Source organism: Argopecten irradians, chromosome 7 (genome assembly GCF_041381155.1).
Source record: "Argopecten irradians isolate NY chromosome 7, Ai_NY, whole genome shotgun sequence".
Classification (NCBI taxonomy): domain Eukaryota; kingdom Metazoa; phylum Mollusca; class Bivalvia; order Pectinida; family Pectinidae; genus Argopecten; species Argopecten irradians.
In genome coordinates this window covers 39,144,963-39,167,210 of record NC_091140.1, presented here as the reverse complement: position 1 = coordinate 39,167,210, position 22,248 = coordinate 39,144,963, and the positions used below count along the sequence as shown (strand labels likewise).

Genomic DNA, 22,248 nt, shown 5'->3' with positions numbered 1-22,248 from the left:
GCGGGACTATGTCCGACATCGGGGACCAAGTTATCTCAATAGGTAGTGGATCCGGCTTGTTAGAGCCCAACAAGTCTGGCTGCTACAATACATTTTCCCGTCCAATTACAGTAAGGCAAAATTTTCTATTTAACATATCTGATATATAATAAATATGATCCCAACTAGCCGGTATTGCTCATAGGAAGTTCAAAACAGTCACACATACAATGTTTTTGCTACATATCTTACATGACTCTCTGAGCCTTTGTGGTTGTTAAAGTAATTATAAGATTTCAGCATATTTGACTTGTACAATCTTTAAAGGGACAATTCTGTTACACAACCACGAAGCAAAATATGACATAAATGTATTGTTCTACATTGCCTTATGAAACATATAACAAGAAATATTGTCAAATTCCATGACATTGTTAAGAATTTTGATTGATACAGTTGAAATTACGAATCGTTGATCAATACAATTAAGCAGGTACAACATACACGCTGTACCCATACCCGAACCAAAGTCACACACGATTACAATTGCAATACATAACAACTGAGGAATTGATGAAATTATTTTTAGACAAGAACATGCGTCTAATAAGGTAAACGCACTATTGAAAGAGCGATTTGAGTAGTTCTAGACAAAAAGTTCTTCACTACATAGGCAAGGGCTAGGGTTCGGCATGCAAGACATCCGACCACAATGTGTAATGGCGGACAGTAAGCAAGTTTGAACATTTCACATACATTTGAATTCAATACAGTGGGCTTTTCTGGCATATCATATTAAAACCAACTAATCTAATTTCTATAAGAACTGGTTTATTTTTGAAATATGTGCAAATTTTAATGTACTCTTAGACTGAATTGTCCCTTTAATGAAGGTCAAGGTCACTCAGAACGACTCCATGGTAGTATATTCATGTATTATTGTCGAGAGCATTTCTCGATTTGCCCTCTTCTACTTCTGGAAGCTCTAGCTTCCGTCTACAGACTTGAAGATCTTCTGAGAAGACCTCTCTTCTTAGAAGAGCGCAAATCAATTTGAGCTAAAGGTAACTGGGGTTCCAAAATTTAAAATCTTCACAATGTCTTTTTTTTTTTCAAAATGAACATAATAAAAAGATTTGCTTGACTTTCAGTATTTTATTGCAAAAATGATAATTAATTAATCATCTTCCTTGCAAATATGTTATGATATTAAAAAAAATGATCCAGATTTAAGCACTCAGTATATGATTTTAAGGTAGTTAGCAATAAAATTCATTAGGCAAGTATTTAACAAGAGGCCCATGCCCAGTCTTAACGGTCACCTGATATTTGATACAAATTAGTTGTCATTTTCTAGCCAACTGATGTCTTTTGTTCACAAACTAATATGTTAACATACAAAGTTTCATTAAGCTTGATGCATATCAACTCACATTATCATGTTCAATGATTATTATTGCAAAGGGCAATAACTCTGTAAGTGATGATCTAAACAGGCTGATTTTCGAGATCTTTCCAATGTTAGTCTACATACAAAGTTTCATTAAGATGGAATATATTTACTCAAGTTATCACGGTCACAAGATTCAATAATAATTATTATTACAAAGGGCAATAACTCCGTAAATTAGTCAAATCAAGCTGGTTTTCGAAATTGTCCAAGATCTTTTCAATGTTAGTATGTATACATACAAAGTTTCATTAAGCTCGTTTCATAGTAACTCAAGTTATCGCGTTCACAAGGAAATGTTAATACATGACGCACGAAGGACGACGGACAAAAGACTATCGCAATAGGTCACCATGACCTATGGTCAGGTGACCTAAAATTCTACTTATGCTATACTTCACATGGAAATAAATTAATATTGAAATTCACTTCACATGAGAGATCTTAAATGAGCTAATCACAAAATATTCCACCCACAAATTGATATGAAAACTCAAAATTAAAGAAAATGAAGCACATACACATTTCATGTTATACATACTCTGATAATTTAAAGAGCTGAGCGCATAACTATGAACTAATGCAGTTAAAAAAGCTTTTCCTGAGAAATCCAAACATGAAAGTAATTAATGTTCTAATAATTAAATACTGTAATCACTTAATTCTCATGGCTAAGTCTTTGACAGCAATTTCATTTTCTGATTTAGGGTTCAATCTAATTTCAGTTGAAATGTTTTCAAAGTAATTTATTTTTGCAAATGCTTATTGCTCTAAAAATATGCAAAAGGTTTGTTTACAGTACAGAAATCATTATTTTCTTTGTTAAATTGATTATCTTACTGATTATATATAATTTGCTTAAAAACTGACAGGTTGCTAGTTTGCAGCCGACTAGCTCATAAAGGAAACATTACAATTAATGCACTAATTAATTAAGTTTCTGACATTGTCTTTTCACACAGACCATTGATAGTACAGATGTGATGTAAAACCTGACTTAAAAACCACCTATACACACATGCTTAAAGTGAACAGTCGGGCAAGGATGGCTAAAGTCGGTAAAAATGGTGTGAATGTATCCAGTATGATTTCTTATGAAATGGAAAAATAAAATCTCTCGCCAAAATCTGTCTGCGTACGAAGAAATTAATTTGAAGTATAGGAATCCTAATACGTCCTCCCGGCTGAGTATGTCCGTGGTTACATTTACACGCAGCCTTGCTTTCAATGCTTTCAAATTTTCTTTACTTTAATGGTCAGAACTGGGAAACTAAGCAGAACTTGGCCGTCATATTAATATGTGAGAACTTTTGGAAGGCCAATGAACGCATTTAGACTGGTTTTCTTTGCCCGACTATTCACTTTAACAAGACTACATTTAGCTTCCAAATCGTCAATTTTAACACAATGACCTCTGTGTAAAGACCACTTTGCTATTTTTTGTCCTTGAGTGGCTTGTATGGACCGGGCTGAATATTTGTGTATATAATAGCCAGAGATTGTAATGCTGTCTAGAATCGCCGATCTCTGAATCTCATTCTGTCCAAATCCTCAAAGCTGAAAGGATCTTCTATGTCGCCAGGTCTGCCACCATTAGGTGTACTTAGAATCAAGCCCTGTCTCACCATATACCGCGCCAACGGTACATGTCCATACTTAGCAGCCGAAGAGAAAGAATATTCATTTTGAATTGAACGCTTGTCAGGACTAGCTCCATTTTCTAATAGCAATTCACAAATAACATAATAACCTCGCTCGGCTGCAATGTGTAGAGGGGTCTTATTGTCTCTATCCTGAGCATCAATATTTGCTTTTTTCTCCAGAAGAAAATTGATCATGTCTTGGTTGTGAAAGAACACAGCATAATGGAGTGCAGTCCATCCAAAATTATCACCATCATTGATGTTGAAGTCATTGTCCAGCAAGCGTTGGACGTTTTCCTGGTCACCCAGAGCAGCGGCAGCCTGTAACGGTGCAATCAGATCCCCTTGACACCTGTAAGGCTTCTCCTTGGAGTACATGTTGGCAATAGATCGAATCATGTAGTCGTCCTTGGCAAAGATCGCCGATGTCAATAACGAAGTCCCGTCTGGCATCGTTCCTTCCACCACTTTCTCGTTATGTGATCTCAAAGATTGAACAGCATTACCGTTGCCACACATGAGAGCAAGATGAATGGGTCTGCGACCATTAGGTGCGGTTACATTGCTGTCCGCTTTACTCCTGATGAGATATTTTAGTGCTCCTTCAGTTTTGTTACAAACAGCTCTATGACAAGCTGTGTACCCATCCTGAGATTTTTCGTTCATGTCAAACTTGCCTGTATTTATCAGATAATCCACCACGGCTTCATCACTTCGTAAAGCTGCAATATGAAGAAGTGGAGCCTTCATCTTCAGCAGAAGAGATACGTCCGACCCATACAAATCCTCCAGATCTTCGTCTGAAAAAGGGTCGTCAATGGCCAGGGCCACTCCAGCCATTTGAAGAGCTGCCAACACCTTGGAGTGTGACTTCGGTGCCCCATACTGACCGCAGCATGCCGCTAACACGCCTGCCCTCATTTCATCTTTAAACCACTGTTCCTGCTGCAGGTCTTTCAGGTCCTCATGCTTCAGGTACTCCACCACTGTGTGTGATTGCCCATAGAAACAACACCAGAAGAACAGCGAGCGGTTGAAGTCTCCCCTCATCTGTACCACAGGTAATAAGCTTCCCATTTCTGTCATGAACTGGAACCAGGCCTTCACAAATTTCTCGTCGTCAAATGATGGATGGTCAGCCAAGAGCGGCAGATTACCTGCCAGGATCTCGAAGGTAAATCTCTGACACAGAGGTGCGTATTGTTTGTGCATTATAGAGATGTTGGACTGGACATGTGAGGAGAACCTAGTAACTGTTCTAACTCTGCTGATGAAGAACTCACTACTACAGAGCTCAATCACTAACTCCGGACACTTACTGGTCAACGCTTCAGCCATGGTATGGTAAGATCTCTCATGTACAAACTCCCAACAGTGCCTCCTCGTGGGAACCAGGAACACGCCATAAAGGAGTGATGCACAGTAACGCAGTTTAGCCATGTTCAGAACTTCAACGCCAAATGCTTCACACAATCGGTGGATAATTTGCTGTTGTTTTTCTGTGAATTCCTCAAAACTGTGTTTATCCAATTCCAGCTTGCCATCAAAAAGAACACCAGCAGCCAGAGTTAGGTATATGGTCTTGTTGAAGCTGAAAACCTTCTGGATTACATTTCTGAAGGATGTAAACGGATTAATAAAGAATTTTGGTCCTTCAATGACGAAACTTTTGACTGCTCCGAACATTCTCGAGATAAACGGAAGAGATTGTTTTATGTGATTGTAATTAAGACTACAAACTTCTCGGTGAGTAAGGAATCTGCAGCCTCCATTAACTCTCATCGTCCGCTCTCTCCATGCTTGCCCGGGCTGGAACTTGCTTTCTGTCATATCCAGTAGCGTGTTTTTGCCAAAGAGATCGAGATGAGCTAGATCTCCGGTAAGAGCATCGTGGTGGCTCTTTGGTAAACATATGATGACCAGAAGTGTCTGCATATTATTCAGGATTTGTTCTGAAATCTTCATTAAAGTTTTCTTCCATGTTCTAACAGTGTGCATATTCACGTTAGCTGGACCAAAGATATCATCGATCAGGACTATTTGGTTCTTCGTAGTGTCTACTTTAATGTCCCACTCCTCCGGCGAGGTCACCTTCACATAATCGTATATCCGATCCCCACGCCCAGCTAGGTGTGTAATCATGATATATCTATCCTTTAATACGGTTTCGATCTTCTCCCTCATCACTTCAGGAGACATGGTTAGCTGTGTGATGAGCCATTGTGCCATTGTGGTTTTGCCGTCGCCAGACTGACCGGTTATGGTGAGGAAACTGTTGAGCCACAACATCTGTAGAGCCTCTTCATACACTGGTGTCTTAACCACCATGTCTCCCACAAAGTTGTACGGAGAAAAGAAATTGTGCCATACTGAAACGAAAAACACGATGGTATTAATGACAGCTGAATAGCCAATATCATAAGTCAAACAAGGACAATCAAATACCAGTGAATAAACATATAGTGCCCTATACTCATATGGCACATTATTCTGTCACAACCTGTACTTATAATTATATGCCTTTTTTAATTGTGACCAATTATTGTGCCATTATTAAAAGACTTGCACGAGTTTATACACACGCCACAACATGAATTTTGTATAAATTGCAATACAATTCTGATTTCATTTCATGGAGTTTATATAACTTCAGCTTCTTCAGAAGAGATGAAAGGTGCTTATAGGGAGAGGGACGCTAATTATGGCCAAAACAGTATATGTAGCTGCAGAATACTAGAACTTTTTATTACAGTTTTATCTGTCAAGGAAAAAACATTCAACATGTCTTACTGTGTTGCTTTTGGTAAATACATGAAGCAAACAATATTCTTCTCTGTCAAATCATTTTTTAATGAGATATAGTTAAACAAATATGAGAATGAAATTAACAAGACGCCCAAGGGGCTAAACGGTAATCTGACTACCTTGGCAATAGTCATATAGGAAATTAATAAGATATGGTGTCATTGTGGCCATCTTGGATTTTAACAACACTTTCTTGAGACCATGTTAGGATCGTTTCAGGCAAGTTTAAGATAAATTGCACTTATAGAACTTGAAAAGAAGTTCAAAATAAGAAAAGTTTACGCACGGCACACGACGACAGACGAAACTACAGGTCATTCTGACCCTTTGGGTCATGAATTGTAGAACTTTACAAGAAGTTCAAAATGTGTTTTCAAGATGGCGGCTATAGTGGCCATCTTGGATTTCAGATCAACCCAAAAAATAATAACACACTTGGTCTGGACCATGTCAGGATTATTTCATGCAAGTTTCATCTAAATCGCACTGATAGAACTTGAGAAGAAGTTCAAAATAATAAAAGTTTATGCACGACACACGACGACAGACGTAACATGATGACTACAGGTCATTCTGACCCTTTGGGTCATGATCAGATGACCTAATAATAGCAAATATCAAAATTGCATTTGAATATTGAGTTCGTTATTTTTTTGTGGGTATATATGTATGAAACTATGAACTTCTATTAATTGTCTATGGATTAACTAGTGTAAAGTTATCTCCATGTATTTTCAGCAGTGTCAAAATCGATATTAATCAACTTCATTTTGAAGCTTGTAAAGTGTTTTTATATACATTTGTCTGATATAGGTGATACTGTACATATGTACTCTGTAATAGCTTGTCATTAAATCACATAAGATCTATTCACTGGTTATAATCACTTGTGGGGGTGGAAGCGCAACGTCCTAGAATGTGGAAATCGTAGACATTCTCGATAGAACCGGTCCGGGCGAATACAGAGGCCTCACTAAGAATCCATGTATTAATCTTAAAGGAGTGAGTCCAATACAATGGTTTTTTTCGAAAGGAAATTAAATCATTAGCCTTTTGAAAAGAACCATTGATCATGTTGGACTCACTTCTTTATGATTAATTCACTGGTTGTGTAACAAAATCTATAAAATGGACACATTAGAGTTTTACAACCATGGTTCACTTACATTCTTGTTCATCTTCATTCAGGATCACTTCTAGATTGTATTCCGGTGCTGGTTGGTGAATTTCTACAAAACCAGATCCACTCTGACCACCTACAAAATACCAGTTTGTTATTACATGTTGTAGACTGTAAACCAACTTTCTTTCGCTTAACATTTACAGATTTAAAAATTTAATGAAAATTCTATTCAATATAAATTATGTAGATATAAATTTGTGAAGATAAACTTTCGCAAATTTCTTTGGATTGTGAAATTCGCGAAAGTAAATCGTACGCAAATTAGAACGTTGGTTTACAGTAATAAACTGACTCTACGATTCAATGAAAGACACGGTAAAGTTCAGATTTCACCAGGCAGGATTTAAAAGGCTCTAAAATCTTAGGCTGTGGTAGGGAAAAACAGTTACCTTTTTAATTTCTATTTTTAGCCTTGGTGGTCTTATTTACTGTGAAATACGGTTCATTACAGTAACTAGTCTGTTTATATACACATGTTTTTACATCCTATTATAATTTTTTCATCCTATTATAATTTTATAACAGCCATTTAAAGACAGGCCAGGTCTAGGAGGTTGAGGGAAATCCTGAGTTCACTTATAAAAACCACCGACCAACAGTGTTAATAAGAAACTTTCTGTTTTATCTTTACCATGGTGGACCTTACCTGGTCTTGAATATAGTCGCCCAGCCATTCCTACACGCACTGTTGTTGTGTCGGTCACTTTACATCATACCTGAGGAGTAAAATACAGATATACCTGAGGAGTAAAATACAGACAATGATAACATAATATAACATATTATACATGTAATCACACATTGTAGTCCTAAATAAGTTTATCAACTAGCAATAAATATTGTCACTATTGTTTAAATCACGAAAAAGTTATAATATTTCTTATGTTTGAGCAATGGCATAATACAGATTTTCTCAATGGAGGTTTTGGCTGGATCTTACGAGAGGCGTATTGTAAAATGTGAATCATATATGAAAATAGGCAGCTAGAGGGCTATTATATTTTCAAAATGGTGTTTGAAGGTGGCTGCTGTCATATGTTCTGTGACTTGATTATGATTACTTATACAAGTAGGTGGGTTATTTAAATCGCCTTTCAATAATTTGTTGTCCGTAGTTCATCCTTCTGTCCGTTAACAGTTCTTGTTACCGCTATTTCTCAGAAAGCAATGAAGGGATCTTTCTCAAATTTTGTATGTAAGGTTCTCCTAGGACCCTACATGCATATTTTGGGATAGATCCATCAACAAGATGGCCGACCGACCGCCATCTTGAATTTTGATAGTTGAAGTTTGTTACTGCATTTTGTCATAGTGCTGAAGGGATCTTTCTAAAATTTCATATGTAGGTTTCACATGGGCCATATTTGCTGTCAGGCAAGCATATTGAATGTTGAAATTGGAAAAACAGAGAAAAAAATCTCTTTTCAAATCATTCTTTGGTGGGCGCCAAGATCCCACCGAGATCTCTTGTGATAGTATAAGTTTGTTACCGCTATTTCTTACTTAAACAGTACTGATGGGATCTACAGTGTATATCAAATTTCACATTTCGGGACCTGATGGGCCCTAGATGTGCATGTTGTATTTTGGGAACCATCAGACAACAAGATGGATGAAGTTTTTTACTGCTATTTCTCAGAAAGTGCTACATAATTTAAAAGAGGTCTGTCTCAAATTTAATATGTAAGTTCTTCTTTGTCCCTACAGATTGTAAATTGTGTTTTGTGAAAATAAGGAAGCAACAAGACTGATAAGCAGTCATGTTGATTTTGCCACTTTCTTAGAAAGTATTGACAAGTTCTAGCGCCTCCAAATTTAGTTTGTTTTAAAAGTCAGCTTCAGGTGCCGAGTTCTGCATATAAATTTTGGAAGAAATCCAAGCACAACTAGCAGACAATGACCATATTAAATTTGACAATTATTTAAAGTGGTTTGCTGCTGTTGACATTACAGTATAGCCTATGTATGTAGGAGAAGGTTGCGTATACAAGTACTTGGATTGGGATAATGAACATGTGACGTCGAGATGTCAAGGCATTTAACAGTTAGATCATAGATACATTACATTGCCTGACAATGACAACTAAATACGTATGATTGAATTAAGATATATAGAAAGAAAACCAAATCTTACCCAAGTCGAAATTAAACGGGAATATACGTCTACGCTACAAGCGGATTGGGAATTTCCACTTTCGCTTCATCCACCTAAATTAGTCACGTTCAACCAGACTCTTGTTGGGTTCTTAAGCTTGAAAGCCTAGTATCAAGCGTCTGGTTGATAGAGACTGCCTCCTCCGCAATATTTTATCGGTTCCCTTAGTTCTCTACTCTCCGCCAGGCTGCGCTCCGCTCACTAGGGACCGGTAGCGGGTAACCATGATGATTTTTTTGATTGGTCAATCTACATATCCGGTTCGCCTGCATCACATTTTTTTAGGCGTGGGAAACCCCTTTACGCACGAAGCGACGGATCTTAACGTAAAGAATAAATAATTTATTTGAACGATATATAAACAAAAGTAAATAAAATCTTAAGTTTTGAAATCATTTCGTGCTAACAGAGTTTAGAGTGTTCATAGGAACGACGTTAATGACGTTATTTTCTCTTAACGGAAGTAGCCGTCTCCATGATGACATATCATGCGCAGAAATGATGCGCACTACTCTGGAGTTGGAATTCCCACTCAAGATGGCTACCCGCTACCGGTCCTCAGTGAAGCGTACGCAAGGGAGGTAACTGAGGCGGGAACCAGTCTGCCTCCTCCGCAATATTTTATCGGTTATATTAACCTGAATTAGTGTAATGCCTAGACTTGATAACTATGATGACTTTGATATTATACTAGGACCTACAGTAAAATCAGTAAAACTTCTGGAATATGTATGAATAATCAAACAATTCTCATTTTTGTTTTCAGTACATTTGATCCTTCTAGATTTTAGATTTAGAATATATATAGTCAAACTTCTTTAGGTGGATGATACTTATAATTACATGTACATATAAATGTAGTTTATATAGTAAAACTCCTTTAAATAGGTGGATGATATTTATATAAGTATAGAAGATAATATGACTGAAGGCATGGCCTTAAAGGGCGCAGCCAGATGTTTCTGTAACCATTAAGTGTGCACTGTTAAAAGGTTTAATTTATGGAAATAACGTACCTGAATTATCTGATTAATTTTTTATTCATATATTCACACTCTATTCTTGTACCAAAACCGCCATTTGAGAAGGATATCCACATAACAGAAGGAAGAAATTTTATTAACATAACAGATATTCCGTTTTTGGTCAGCTGATTTTATTGGAAGGTGGCATGGTCTATCACTTGAACTCTTGCACTGTCGGATGAAGATTACGTTTGTCGGATCATAAAAGCGTTTGAAACGCTTAATTATATAATGAGCTCACTTCGAAGCATCGCATTCACGCTGATGGTATTTTTTACAGTGGGTAATATAATGGCTGCCACAAACTGAAGCTGTCAGTGTGTAGGATTGAATTTTGAATATTGAGTCTTTTCTTATATCTTCATGCACGTGTTACCTTAGAAGTGCTTCGCACTTCGTGCCCTTCGGGCACGAAGGGCTCCGCCCTTATAAGTGTTATGTATGACACTAAATAGATAGTTATTAGATAAGGGAGATAACTCCTATAGCTATATTAACAATACATCCCAGTTAATATCATTAATTGGATTATAGAATGTTCTCCAATATTTTTGAATTAGGGTTTAGCTATATATACTCCAGCTGACCAAGGCTTAGTCTCAGAACTGTATTGAGACCTGTAATTGGACATATCAAGAATTGTACAACGCCATATTAGATTCTATTGGGAGACCTATTGTGACTTTATCTGTGGATTGTTACAACGCATTGTGTGGATTTATTCATATTGCCTGGAACTTTACGAATTATCTGTGGACATTTCCTCATGAATTTGTGAACATAATCAATTCGGAAACTGGAAGGATCAAGGATTATACCAGGACATTCACATACAGATAAGTAACACTTTAAAGTCTTATAATACTCTTGTACCACCACCAATTACTTTAGACATTGTAAACCATCTCTGATATATTGTATATAATTAAATTGTGTTTTGAATCTCATTTCTGTTATTCTTTCTTGTAACAGATTTGGGGGCTCGTCCGGGATCGATATTTAATTTGTGAAATCTAGTTTTAAAAAGTTAATTAAGAAATTTTCAAAATTTGTGTACAAAGATTACATTTGAAACCAACAGCTAGATAAACATGACTACAATGCAGGTAGAACAGTTTGTTAAAGCGCCATCCCTGGAAGTTCCTTTGCAAGTTAGTAAGAAGGATTTACTGTTATTGAGAAATCATTTAGGCCTATCAATCAAAACTAATTTGAGGAAAGCTGAAATTCGGAATGTACATTTTAATTGTGAAATATTTTGTTGACAATGGCAAATTTGACGCTAGTGCGTTAGATACAGTAGTATAGAGTAAACAGTCACTTCAGAAATTCAAATTAGACAAATGGAATTTGAACATGAAATGAAACTAAGACAAATGGAAATAGAGAAAGAAATGAGAGAAAGAGAAATAGAAAATGAGTTAAGAGAAAAATAAATAAACAAAGAAAGAGAGTTAATGGGAAAAGGAATAAACAACATTATGTTAGTTCCTCCTTTTCAAGAGAAAGAAGTTGACAAGTATTTTCTGCATTTTGAAAAAATAGCTGACAGTATGAAATGGCTTGAAGATAAGCTTACAATGCTTCTTCAGAGTGTTTTATTTGGTAAAGCTAGATACATTCATTCTTTTTTGTCTGTAGATGTGATTTCAAATTACCATGTAGTCAAGAAAGCTATTTTGAAAGCTTATGAGTTAGTTCCTGAGGCTTACCACCAGAAATTTCGAAACTCGAGAAAGAGAGATGAAGAAACTCATGTAGAATTTGCCAGAGAAAAAGAACAATTGTTTAATAGTATAGGTGGTGTGATTCTAAAGAAATTGATGACGATTTCGGTAAATTGAGGCAATTATTGTTGATAGAGGAGTTTAAACGTTGTGTCGACACAAACATGAAAACTCACTTAGATGAGAGAAAAGTTGAAACACTTAGTGAAGCAGCTACAATGGCTGATGATTACGCTCTCACCCGCATAGGCTCATTTGTTAAAAACAGTTCACAAGACAAAAACAGTAGCACAGATACTAGTAAATTTGGTCAGCCTAGGAACCCAATCTTTAGTGGCCCTTCTAACGACAACCTAAATTAGGTGATAAGACTAAGTCTGATTCTAAAACAGATCATAGGGCAGGCGTGGGGTCTCCTTCTGGTCCTGTTTGTAATTACTGCAAGAAAGTAGGACATGTTATGTCTGAATGTTATTCTCTCCAAAGTCTCCATCGTAAGGAGCAAAGGCGTAAACAATCAGTTCCTTCTGTGTTAGCTATGTCAAAGCCTAGTTAGAAACTTAGTGATATTGTGGAAGATTCTAAAGTGTCTGTTGAGATTAAGAGCTCAGAGTCTGATAGTGTCTTGGAGAAGTACTGTGTAGGTCCTCTACCCAAAACTAACTTTAACTAAGTCTGGGAATAAGTATCTTTTAAATATTATGTGTGCTTCCACACGCTTCCCTGAAGCCATTCCACTCAGGAATATTAAGGCCCCTAACATAGTCAAGGCTTTGGTTAAATTCTTTACACCGGTTGGTCTTCCAAAAGCTGTCCAATCGAACCAAGGTTCGAATTTCATGTCTGGTATTTTTCAACAAGTCATGTACCAGCTCCAGATCAAGCAGTATAAGTCAAGTGCTTATCATCCAGACTCTCAGGGTGCTTTAGAACGTTTTCATCAGACATTGAAGAATATGATGAGATCTTATTGTTTTGAAAACAAAAGAGATTGGGACGAAGGTATACACATGTTGTTGTTTGGCGTTAGAGAATTTGTACAAGAATCTCTTGACTTCAGTCCCTTTGAACTTGTGTTTGGACACACTGTGCGTGGTCCTAAGAAAATTTTGAAAGACAAAATTCTGGACGAAGATTCTAAAGCGAATCTCTTAGAGTATGTGTCTAACTTGAAGGGCATGTGAATTGGCAAAAGAAAATTTGGCCGTTACTCAAAACAAAATGAAAACATGGTATGATAAAGATGCCCATGCAAGAAGTTTTGATCCAGGTGACAAAATTTTGGCTCTATTACCAATACCGGATCAGCCTTTGCAAGCTAGATATTTTGGACCTTATGTTGTTGAGAAAAAGGTCGATGATGTTAACTACATTGTACAAACTCCAGGAAGGCACAAGAAAGCTCAATTATGCCATGTTAATATGTTTAAGAAATATGTAGATAGAGAAAAGAGAAAGACCTCTCAACCTATTGCTACTTTGACCTCTGTACTATCACAAAGTGAAAGTACAGCTGATATTTGTAAATTAGACTTAGATGGTGGTGTACAAGATGTAGGTTTAGACTGCGGTATTAAGTTACGGAACTCAGATGTGCTCGCGAACTTGGACAAGAAACTATGTGATCTATCGGAAAAGGAACGAAATCAACTGAAAGATCTGATACTTGATCATGAGTATAAACATTTGTTTCCGGATACACTAGGCAAAACAAATGCATCTATATCACGACCTGGATGTGGGGGATGCGACACCTGTCAAGCAACATCCTTACCGTGTCAATCCTTTGAAAGAAGAACATTTAAAGAAAGAAATTCAGTACATGTTAAACAATGATATTATTGAACCAAGCAAAAGTGAATGGAGCTCTCCATGTGTTCTGGTGCCAAAGCCAGACAAGACATACCGGTTCTGTACTGACTTCAAAAAAGTAAACTCTGTCAGTATGACAGGCTCTTATCCAATTTCAAGGATTGACTCGTGTATTGACAAAGTTGGCAAAGCCAAGTATGTTAGCAAGTTTGACCTGTTGAAAGGATATTGGCAGGTGCCATGAACAGAGAGAGCCAAAGAAGTGTCAGCATTTGTAACCTCACAAGGTTTGTATCAGTACAAAGTTATGCCGTTTGGTATGAAGAATTCCCCGGCAACATTTCAACGTCATCTTAACAGCGTGATATCAGACCTGGAAGGCTGTGATGGATACATTGATGACGTCATCAACTACCACGACACGTTGGAAGACCATCTACGCGGGATTCGCGAATTCTTCGAGAGACTCACAACCATGAAATTGACTGTTAACTTACTGAAATGTGAATTTTGTCATGCAACTGTTGAATTTTTAGGCCATGTTGTAGGACAGGGGCAGGTTAAACCTGTTTGGGCCAAAGTAGAATCAATTATAGATTTTCCAGCTCCTGGGGGCAAGAGAGAGCTGATGAGATTTCTTGGTATGGCTGGATACTACAGAAAATTTTGTCCAAATTTCTCTGTTATAGCAGCTCCACTAACTGCTTTGTTAAAGAAAAATGTCAAATTTGTCTGGTCAGACGGATGTAAGTCTGCCTTTGAGAAATTGAAAGCCATACTATCAAACTCACCAGTTCTGACTGCTCCAGATTTTAATAAACAGTTTAAACTGTTTGTTGACGCCAGCGATGTATGTGTTGGTGCTGTCTTGATACAAGAAGGTTCTGAACAAATTGACCATCCAATTTGTAATTCCTCGAAAAAGTTTGACAAACACCAGAGAAATTATTCCACCATCGAGAAAGAATATTTAGCGTTGGTTTTGGCCTTGAACCAATTTGATGTGTATTTCTGCACTACAGTTGTGCCTGTGTTGGTCTTCACCGACCACAACCCTTTGACTTTCATTGGGAAAATGAAAAACAAAAATCAAAGAATTCTCAGGTAGAGTTTGACTTTGCAAGAATACAATCTTGACATCAAACATATCAAAGGGAAAGACAATGTTCTGGCTGATGTTTATCAAGGATTTAAATGTTACTTGATATTTTAAGAAAGTTTTATTTCCATGAAAACTTTTCTTTTCTTTAAGGAGGGGTCGTGTTTTGTATGACACTAAATACATGTAGTTATTAGGTAAGGGAGATAACTCCAATAATACTAAACTATATTATCAATATATCCTAGTTAATATCATTAATTTAGGTTATAGAACTAGTTTATACAGTAAAACTCCTTTAGGTGAGGTGGATGATATTTACATATAGTTTTATACAGTAAATCGACTTTAGGAGAGAGAGAAGGGTAAAAACAGTTTTCGCTATCATTTTTTTTAAAGATTTTATTTTACTAGAATAAACATACACATTTTGTATGTTCCAATGCTGATAGAAGAAGACAGAAAGAAGGTCTTGTCGCGCTACATGTAGTTTCAAATTAAAGAGTCCCGTTTAACCTGCCGTATTTCATATTTCTATTTACAACATTAAGAAATGTTCATTTTGTAGAATATTAAGTTATGCATAGTTAATATGTTGTTGTGCATTTCTTGTTTTGTCACTTGTAGCTTTTCATGTATGTTCGAATACATTGATAGTCTGACCTCCATCTCCGTGACTACCAGTAAATGTAGCCCTGTTTGACAAACAAATGATTACGGCAAAGGAGGAAAAGCTATCCCATTTATATTGCCAACTACACTGTATCAGCAAAAGTTAATTTAAGAATAAGGCATTATGACCCAACTTAGTTTTTGTCCGATATATAGAAGTTAATATAAAACAGCTGCAACACTAAAAATATTTTGATGAAAAATGATCCGCGTATGACGTATATTTAAGATATACACCCTGGTACGAACTACAACTATGTACTGATTAGTAGATTTCCCGGAGAGATATATTACTTATCTCGATGTTCACATGTTCTTGTCCATAAACCATAAAAACAATGGTAAGAGTATTATTGCATTCTCTATCGTAAGTAAAGAGTTATAAATGCGGAACCGGCCGACATCATATCCGGAGATATAAATCGTTCTAATCTTTCCGATAATCTGACGGACACGAACACGTGACGTTTACGTGATAAAAGTGATCCATTATGTAAACTTAAAACGTATTGATATTTAAAAAATCGATACTTCCTTTTTAATTACACGGTTTGTGGAGCGAATGTAATGTGCGAGGCGTAGCTCGTTATTTAATCTGACTACATTAATATTGAAGCACGAGTTATGATACATATATGTACAGGATATATACATGTGTGCATAAAAAAGAGTTTACATGACATCTGGCAATGTGACGTAAACATGTGTAGTACAATGCATGTGAATATGTCGGTTCATATTTGAAATGAACTTCACGCTCAGCGAGCACGACCACCCGTGGTAAGATTGCGTGGTTAGTTTTGTAGATTACATACAATGCTACCCTGGTATAAACCCGAACTTCGGTATAGTCGGTATAATCTATCGCGCGACTTAACAATCCCGGAAGAAAATAACAGAAATAAGAATATTATAAGTAAAAAAATAATAACAGTAATGATTTTAAATCTTGGAAGTAAGACTACTTTTGGAGAAAAATAAAATGAAATAAAACTATGCCCAAGGCTTAATTTGTAATTTGCAAGATTCGTTATAAACAATTATATGTATCATATACAGGTACTGTATACATGCAACCTATATCTACGTGATTTTAAGAGATATTTCATACCCATGGATATCGCTAAATCAGGGGAGACTGCGAATATTGGGATGATGTGAACGCACGGGCAAGCCGAGTTCAGTACATACTTTTTATTCAGAATTTCGTAATCGGAAATAGTTGGTAATTTGTGATATGACAAACTACATATTGTATATGAATCTGATATAGAAAATTGAATCCTGATATCAAAATTCACAATTACAATTTCCGATATCGAAAAAGTGTTTACTAATCCTTTGAACCAAAAATAGAATATTGGATATCTCGAAATGAGAATTAGAATTTCCAATATAGGAATAATATTTTCCGATTTTCGATATGGAAATATAGTATAAAAAGTCAAGTGGCTTGCACACATGCCAAATAATGTAAAATATATTTAACACTGTGATGATTAGCCTTTCTCTTTAGGGCATTTAAATCTTTATTCTACGGAATGTAATTCATGCGTAGACAGCACATTTCCACTGTTCTCAACTCAAGCCCAGTAAATTGATTATACCTACTTTCGTTTTTCATCTGTACGCTATAATTACTGATTCGGATAAAACCCGTTAATCATAAAATGGACAATTCATTAGTGAAGGTATTTAGGGACCTGGGGAATTTAACACCCACTTTTTGATATTTTAATTATCCACTTAAATCGTTCTCTCTATAATAAAATGTGTACTCGCCTAGAGGAATGTGTGTTTTATAAATCACATAATTATAGGGCCGAGGGCCCGTAAAACTCGAGCAGAATTAAACAACGAGAGCAGCGGGTCGATAGAGAGTTTAGTGATAATTGTTTATAGCCGCGAGTAAATAACAATACATAAAACGTATCAAAGGTTTACAAATTCTCTTCTGACTACGTTTTTATATTCTAATTAACGCATGAAGTAATTGTTCCGCGTTTAAAGTGTCAGGACAACGGTATATTGGTTAATTTCGCGATTTCTTTCTGTAAACTATACGCGCGGGGGTTATTTTCATGATCTGATGAAATTCGGGCAAATAATGAAAATCCGTTAGTTGCCTCCTTGAATCCTATTTAACCCTATAGATTCTTACGGACGGTGTACTGTATGAATGTAAAATTTGAATACATATCATTATACATCCTGGATACTCCAGGGGTTCTGATCATTTATGATCTCTACACTTTCGTAAGTGATCGGAACCCATGCAGTATCGAGGATGATCATTGTATTGTACAGTTCGTAACGTTAATTGTCCCTTTAGTCTGACTAATATGATTTATGCTTTTATACATATCTGCCGTGCAGCGACCCGTGAACAACTGGAAGCGGGACAGTTTATTGGTCTTTCATGTATAGGAAAATATATCTATATTGTATGTTCTTATACTACTCGTTAAACAAATATTAATTCATTCTTAATCGTCATGGTTTAAAACCACAACTCATCCTCGCTACTCCAGGGGTTAGTATCACTGGCGTTATATCAACCCCTGAACTGATACCCTAGTTAACCTGAAGGCAGATCAAGAGAAAATAATTGACCAATCTCAGGCATGTGGGAACTTAATTTGAAGATTACAGGAGAGCGGTGCCCAACTTCAAAGCCACACAGCCAGCCACTGTGTACCGTTATTAGATTCTTTTAATGTACATCAAAGGACCAATTACCTGTGTCATCTGATTCTTCAGGTATGGTATGACATATATCCAGGTCTGGTGTAACGGCGGTGACAGTGATTCCTGGAGTGTCGAGGATGACTACAGCTATGCACATTTGTGTAGGAGAGTTTGGTGGATGCCTTTGTGGTAGTTTGTCATTACTCCACTTTTACATTGTTGGATATTTGTCTTACGCCAAATTATAGTGCTATCTCGCTGAACCGCATTACCAAAGACATCGGACAGGATACCCCACTTTGTTAAATTAAACTTACCAGCTATTGAAGCTGTCTTCCTACTCTACATAACGGTTAGCGAGTTAAGGTTCCTTCCGAGAACTGTTATATCTCAACCAGCACAAATCATCATCAAGTGTGCGACCAAAACTTGAGCCAAAAACGACAGTGATAGTAACCCCTAGAGTATTGAAGATGGTCAGAATGGGAGGAAGTATCAAAGGAAGGTTGTACAAGGAGATAAGGGTTTAGAAGAGCCACGGAGGCATTATTGTAATAAAGCACCAAGGTGACAAATTTGAAAATAGTCTATCATCAAAATAGACTAACAGGAAAAACCTTATGATGGTATATCTCTTTTCAAGACGAATTCTCTATTAGAGGCACAAGCCTATTTCACACTGTCGTATGCAAGTGATATAGACTCGGCTAATGACACTGAAGTTAAATCTACAAACAATAACATATATTGATACGCAGAGTTCCATATGTGGTAAGGTCACGTGGTTATTATGTGTTTCCAAAAATACTTGTAGCAATTAATATTCTAGAGCTCCTTCAATAAAGAATAGACTCGCCATATTCCTGAGTGAAGCCGCATGCAGTGACACAATCAACAGTCCGCGGTTGAATAAGACTAAACGCCGCTTCACGACAGAACAAATGGAATGGCTGACTTGATGGTATATAATGTGTCGGTATTAACATTGATTTTTATGAAGCGTTTCTAACTTATGCATGCATGATTTAACGTCTCAGGTGAAGAAACTAATAATAGCGATTACTGATTACTTATTGATGTTTATTCGGTATTGTTCTGTACAGTTATTTCACCTTCAACTTTTGCACTGTACTGTCAAACAATGATAAGGTGATGTGTGCAGAACCCATTAAACGTTAGAGTACTTTCTGTCCAATTCTGTTACTCCATACAATTGTATTTATCCTGTAAGCCCTGTACTCTACCCCTCAACATGGTTACAAAATTGACACCATCATTTTTTTGAAAGAGGGTAGCCTACAGAACATTTTGATATGTGGATCACGAAAAGCCAACAGAATTACATAAGCCACCGGACTGTACCAAGGAATATTCATATAGACTATGACGTTTCCTCTGCGTTGGTGAAAATATGAATATGGTCAAAGACAGCAAAAGTGTGCGTGAAAGTTGAGTTTGTGATATGCTTTTAGTAAAAACAACATATCATCTCATCGCCTTCGATGCCACACACAAAAGCAACAAGACACATGTCGGTTTTATCTGATTTCTACACAGACCAACTAGGGAAGACGACTCGCAAAAAACACTAGTTTAGCTTCAACAATAGCCTGTAGCATGGTATTAAGTTATATGTACATCAATGATCAACCATGATCTCTCGTTGGTGAATAGATCGTACATTTTATCGTACACATTGAGCCATATTTTTGTATTTATAGTAAAAAGTAAAAATGGCTCATCTTTCGTTGACCATATTGATAAACAAGAAAACAACACCAACATTTCTAAGCGACAGATGATTAGGTTTATTTACTATAATTCGAAACAAAGGGAGATATAACATATTATTTCAGATAATACGAAATGAAGCATTGTGGCGGTAGACAATGCAAATAACAAGGTTTACGGACAGATATGACGACATAGAACAAAGGATAGTGACCCCCTACACAGACTAGGAAACTGCGTAAATGTTAATTGATCGCCATATTTGTACAATAGAAGATATTGTGTACATGATGTAGATTGGTTGTACCTTCGATTTTTGGTTCCATACCTATATTCTGCTGTTAGCTGATAAAAGAACAATACATCCGTCATGGCAGTATTGCAAATTTTGTGTTTTAAACATAGACAATACACTAGTACAATGGACCAATCAGTAACAAAGGGTATTATCCCTAAACTATCCTCGATATTCCAGGGGTTATTATCACTGACGTTATATCCACACCTTCACTATCTCATAGTAAAACCGAAGGTAACTCAGGAGAAAAAATCTGAACCAATCACAAGTCTACCAAGATTTTCTTTGCAGACTACAGAGAGAGCGATGCCCAACTTCAAAACCACAGTCAACCACAGTGTACCGTAATAGGCTCTTTTGATGTACATCAAATGACTAAATTACATGTTCTGTTGTCTCCAGTTTTCTATGAGATAGTCCAGGAATGGATATAAAATCAGTGACAGTAACCCCTGGAGTATCGAGGATGCCCCTAAACTAGTGATATTTTGTACGCCTCTAGTGCAGTTGAACAACGCCAAGGTGATAAAAAGTGTTCATGCATCATGACTAATATTAGGTAGGCCTACTACTGTTGACTCGTAGTTTGTCGTGTATCTTGTAAATGTTGACATAATATGCGAAAGAAATGTTTATTTCAGAACAAAAACTCCACAAGGTTTTGAACCATGCATGTCGTTATGTTTACTAGTGTCTATATAAATTACTACAGGCATTTTTGTTTGTCAGGATTTGAGTTTACAAAAACTTGCATTTCGATCCCTCTTTGACCTTGACATGGATATTGCGTTGGCAAATTTTGACGCAGATATGGCATATAGGAAGGCAGTAAAGACAACCATCCCATTATACACAGAATATGAAACGGGACACTGGTTTTACCAATCGCTGTATCGGAGGCAAAACATGCAGGTCTGAAACTCACTTCCAATTGTAGCATCGAATAATGTTCATTTGAACGCCTCTATGTATGCTACAATTACTTGATATGAAATTAACAACCGGTTTTGGAAGGTCAATAAGGACCCGATGTTTATGCTTTTGTAAACTCAAATCCTATCTGGCCGTACCTGCTATATATACTATACTAGTTAATATAATGACATGCCTATCTGGTGACAGAAATATGCATCACCTTTTCACCTTCTATGTTTAAGGTTTTTTTGCCATATTCTTTAACCATACCTTAAACAAAAAACCATTGATTTTCCCTGTTCATCCCTACTACGCGGACGATGGTGTAGCCGTTTGTATAGACTCCGCGGGATTGACAGCTCAACCGTACATGATAAAGAAACAAACCAAAAGTCCTAGCACTAACAGTTAGAAACAAAAGACGTCATTAAAATGACAATAAGTCACGTGACTAGTTGTATCCAGAACACCAGGTCCAGAACCGTGTACACGATAAGTCAATTAGAAAGTACCTTCTCTGTAAAGCCGTAGTCAGTACTGTTTATATATAGGTCAGTAGTTCAGATAATATTACCATGGAATAAAAACTGTTTTGTGACAACTTTTCATAAACTGGCCCTTTAAATAATCATAACACGTAGTTTTCTTTTTTGTTTGGAATGTGTCGTATGCGTGTTATTAGTTAAAAAGGATATATTCCGCTGGTAAATGTGTGTTGCCGGAGGAAAGCAAGGCAAAAACCCAATCAAAGGGGCACATAATGACATAAACCGAAACAAAAATCAACAACATAGTTATAAAGGTCTCGTGAAATAGTGAAAGGGGGCTTAAACCACGTGCCTCTGACACATTAAATAGCGCACCTTGCTCCACCGATTATATCTACCTTAGCTGACAAACAAACAATGTCTGCAAAAACACGTGACACGTTTATTGCACTTGGAAATATTCTCTTTTAAATTGAAGTTATGACCACTGTATTTTTATCTAGGTATCTTATGAAATAGCGACTAGTATCCATACAACCTAATGAATTAGTTAAATAATGTATTATCTATTATTTTTG

General features: G+C 36.6%; 1 protein-coding gene across 2 annotated transcripts; it reads right to left on the bottom strand.

Moving 5' to 3' along the window:
- Nucleotides 1–408: 408 nt before the first annotated feature.
- Nucleotides 409–9,313, bottom strand: LOC138328406 (uncharacterized). Of its 2 annotated transcripts, XR_011209207.1 has the most exons (5): nucleotides 9,195–9,313; nucleotides 7,707–7,776; nucleotides 7,044–7,133; nucleotides 2,792–5,441; nucleotides 409–2,450 (listed from the first exon to the last, which is right to left on the bottom strand). XR_011209207.1 is itself a non-coding variant. In XM_069275205.1 (4 exons), exons 2-4 carry the CDS (start codon nucleotides 7,732–7,734, stop codon nucleotides 2,941–2,943), a joined length of 2,619 nt encoding a protein of 872 aa, XP_069131306.1. In that variant the 5' UTR covers nucleotides 7,735–7,776; nucleotides 9,195–9,313; the 3' UTR covers nucleotides 409–2,940. The 2 variants fall into 2 exon arrangements, 1 of the variants encoding a protein (XP_069131306.1); XM_069275205.1 differs by having other exon boundaries at nucleotides 409–5,441.
- Nucleotides 9,314–22,248: the final 12,935 nt, after the last annotated feature.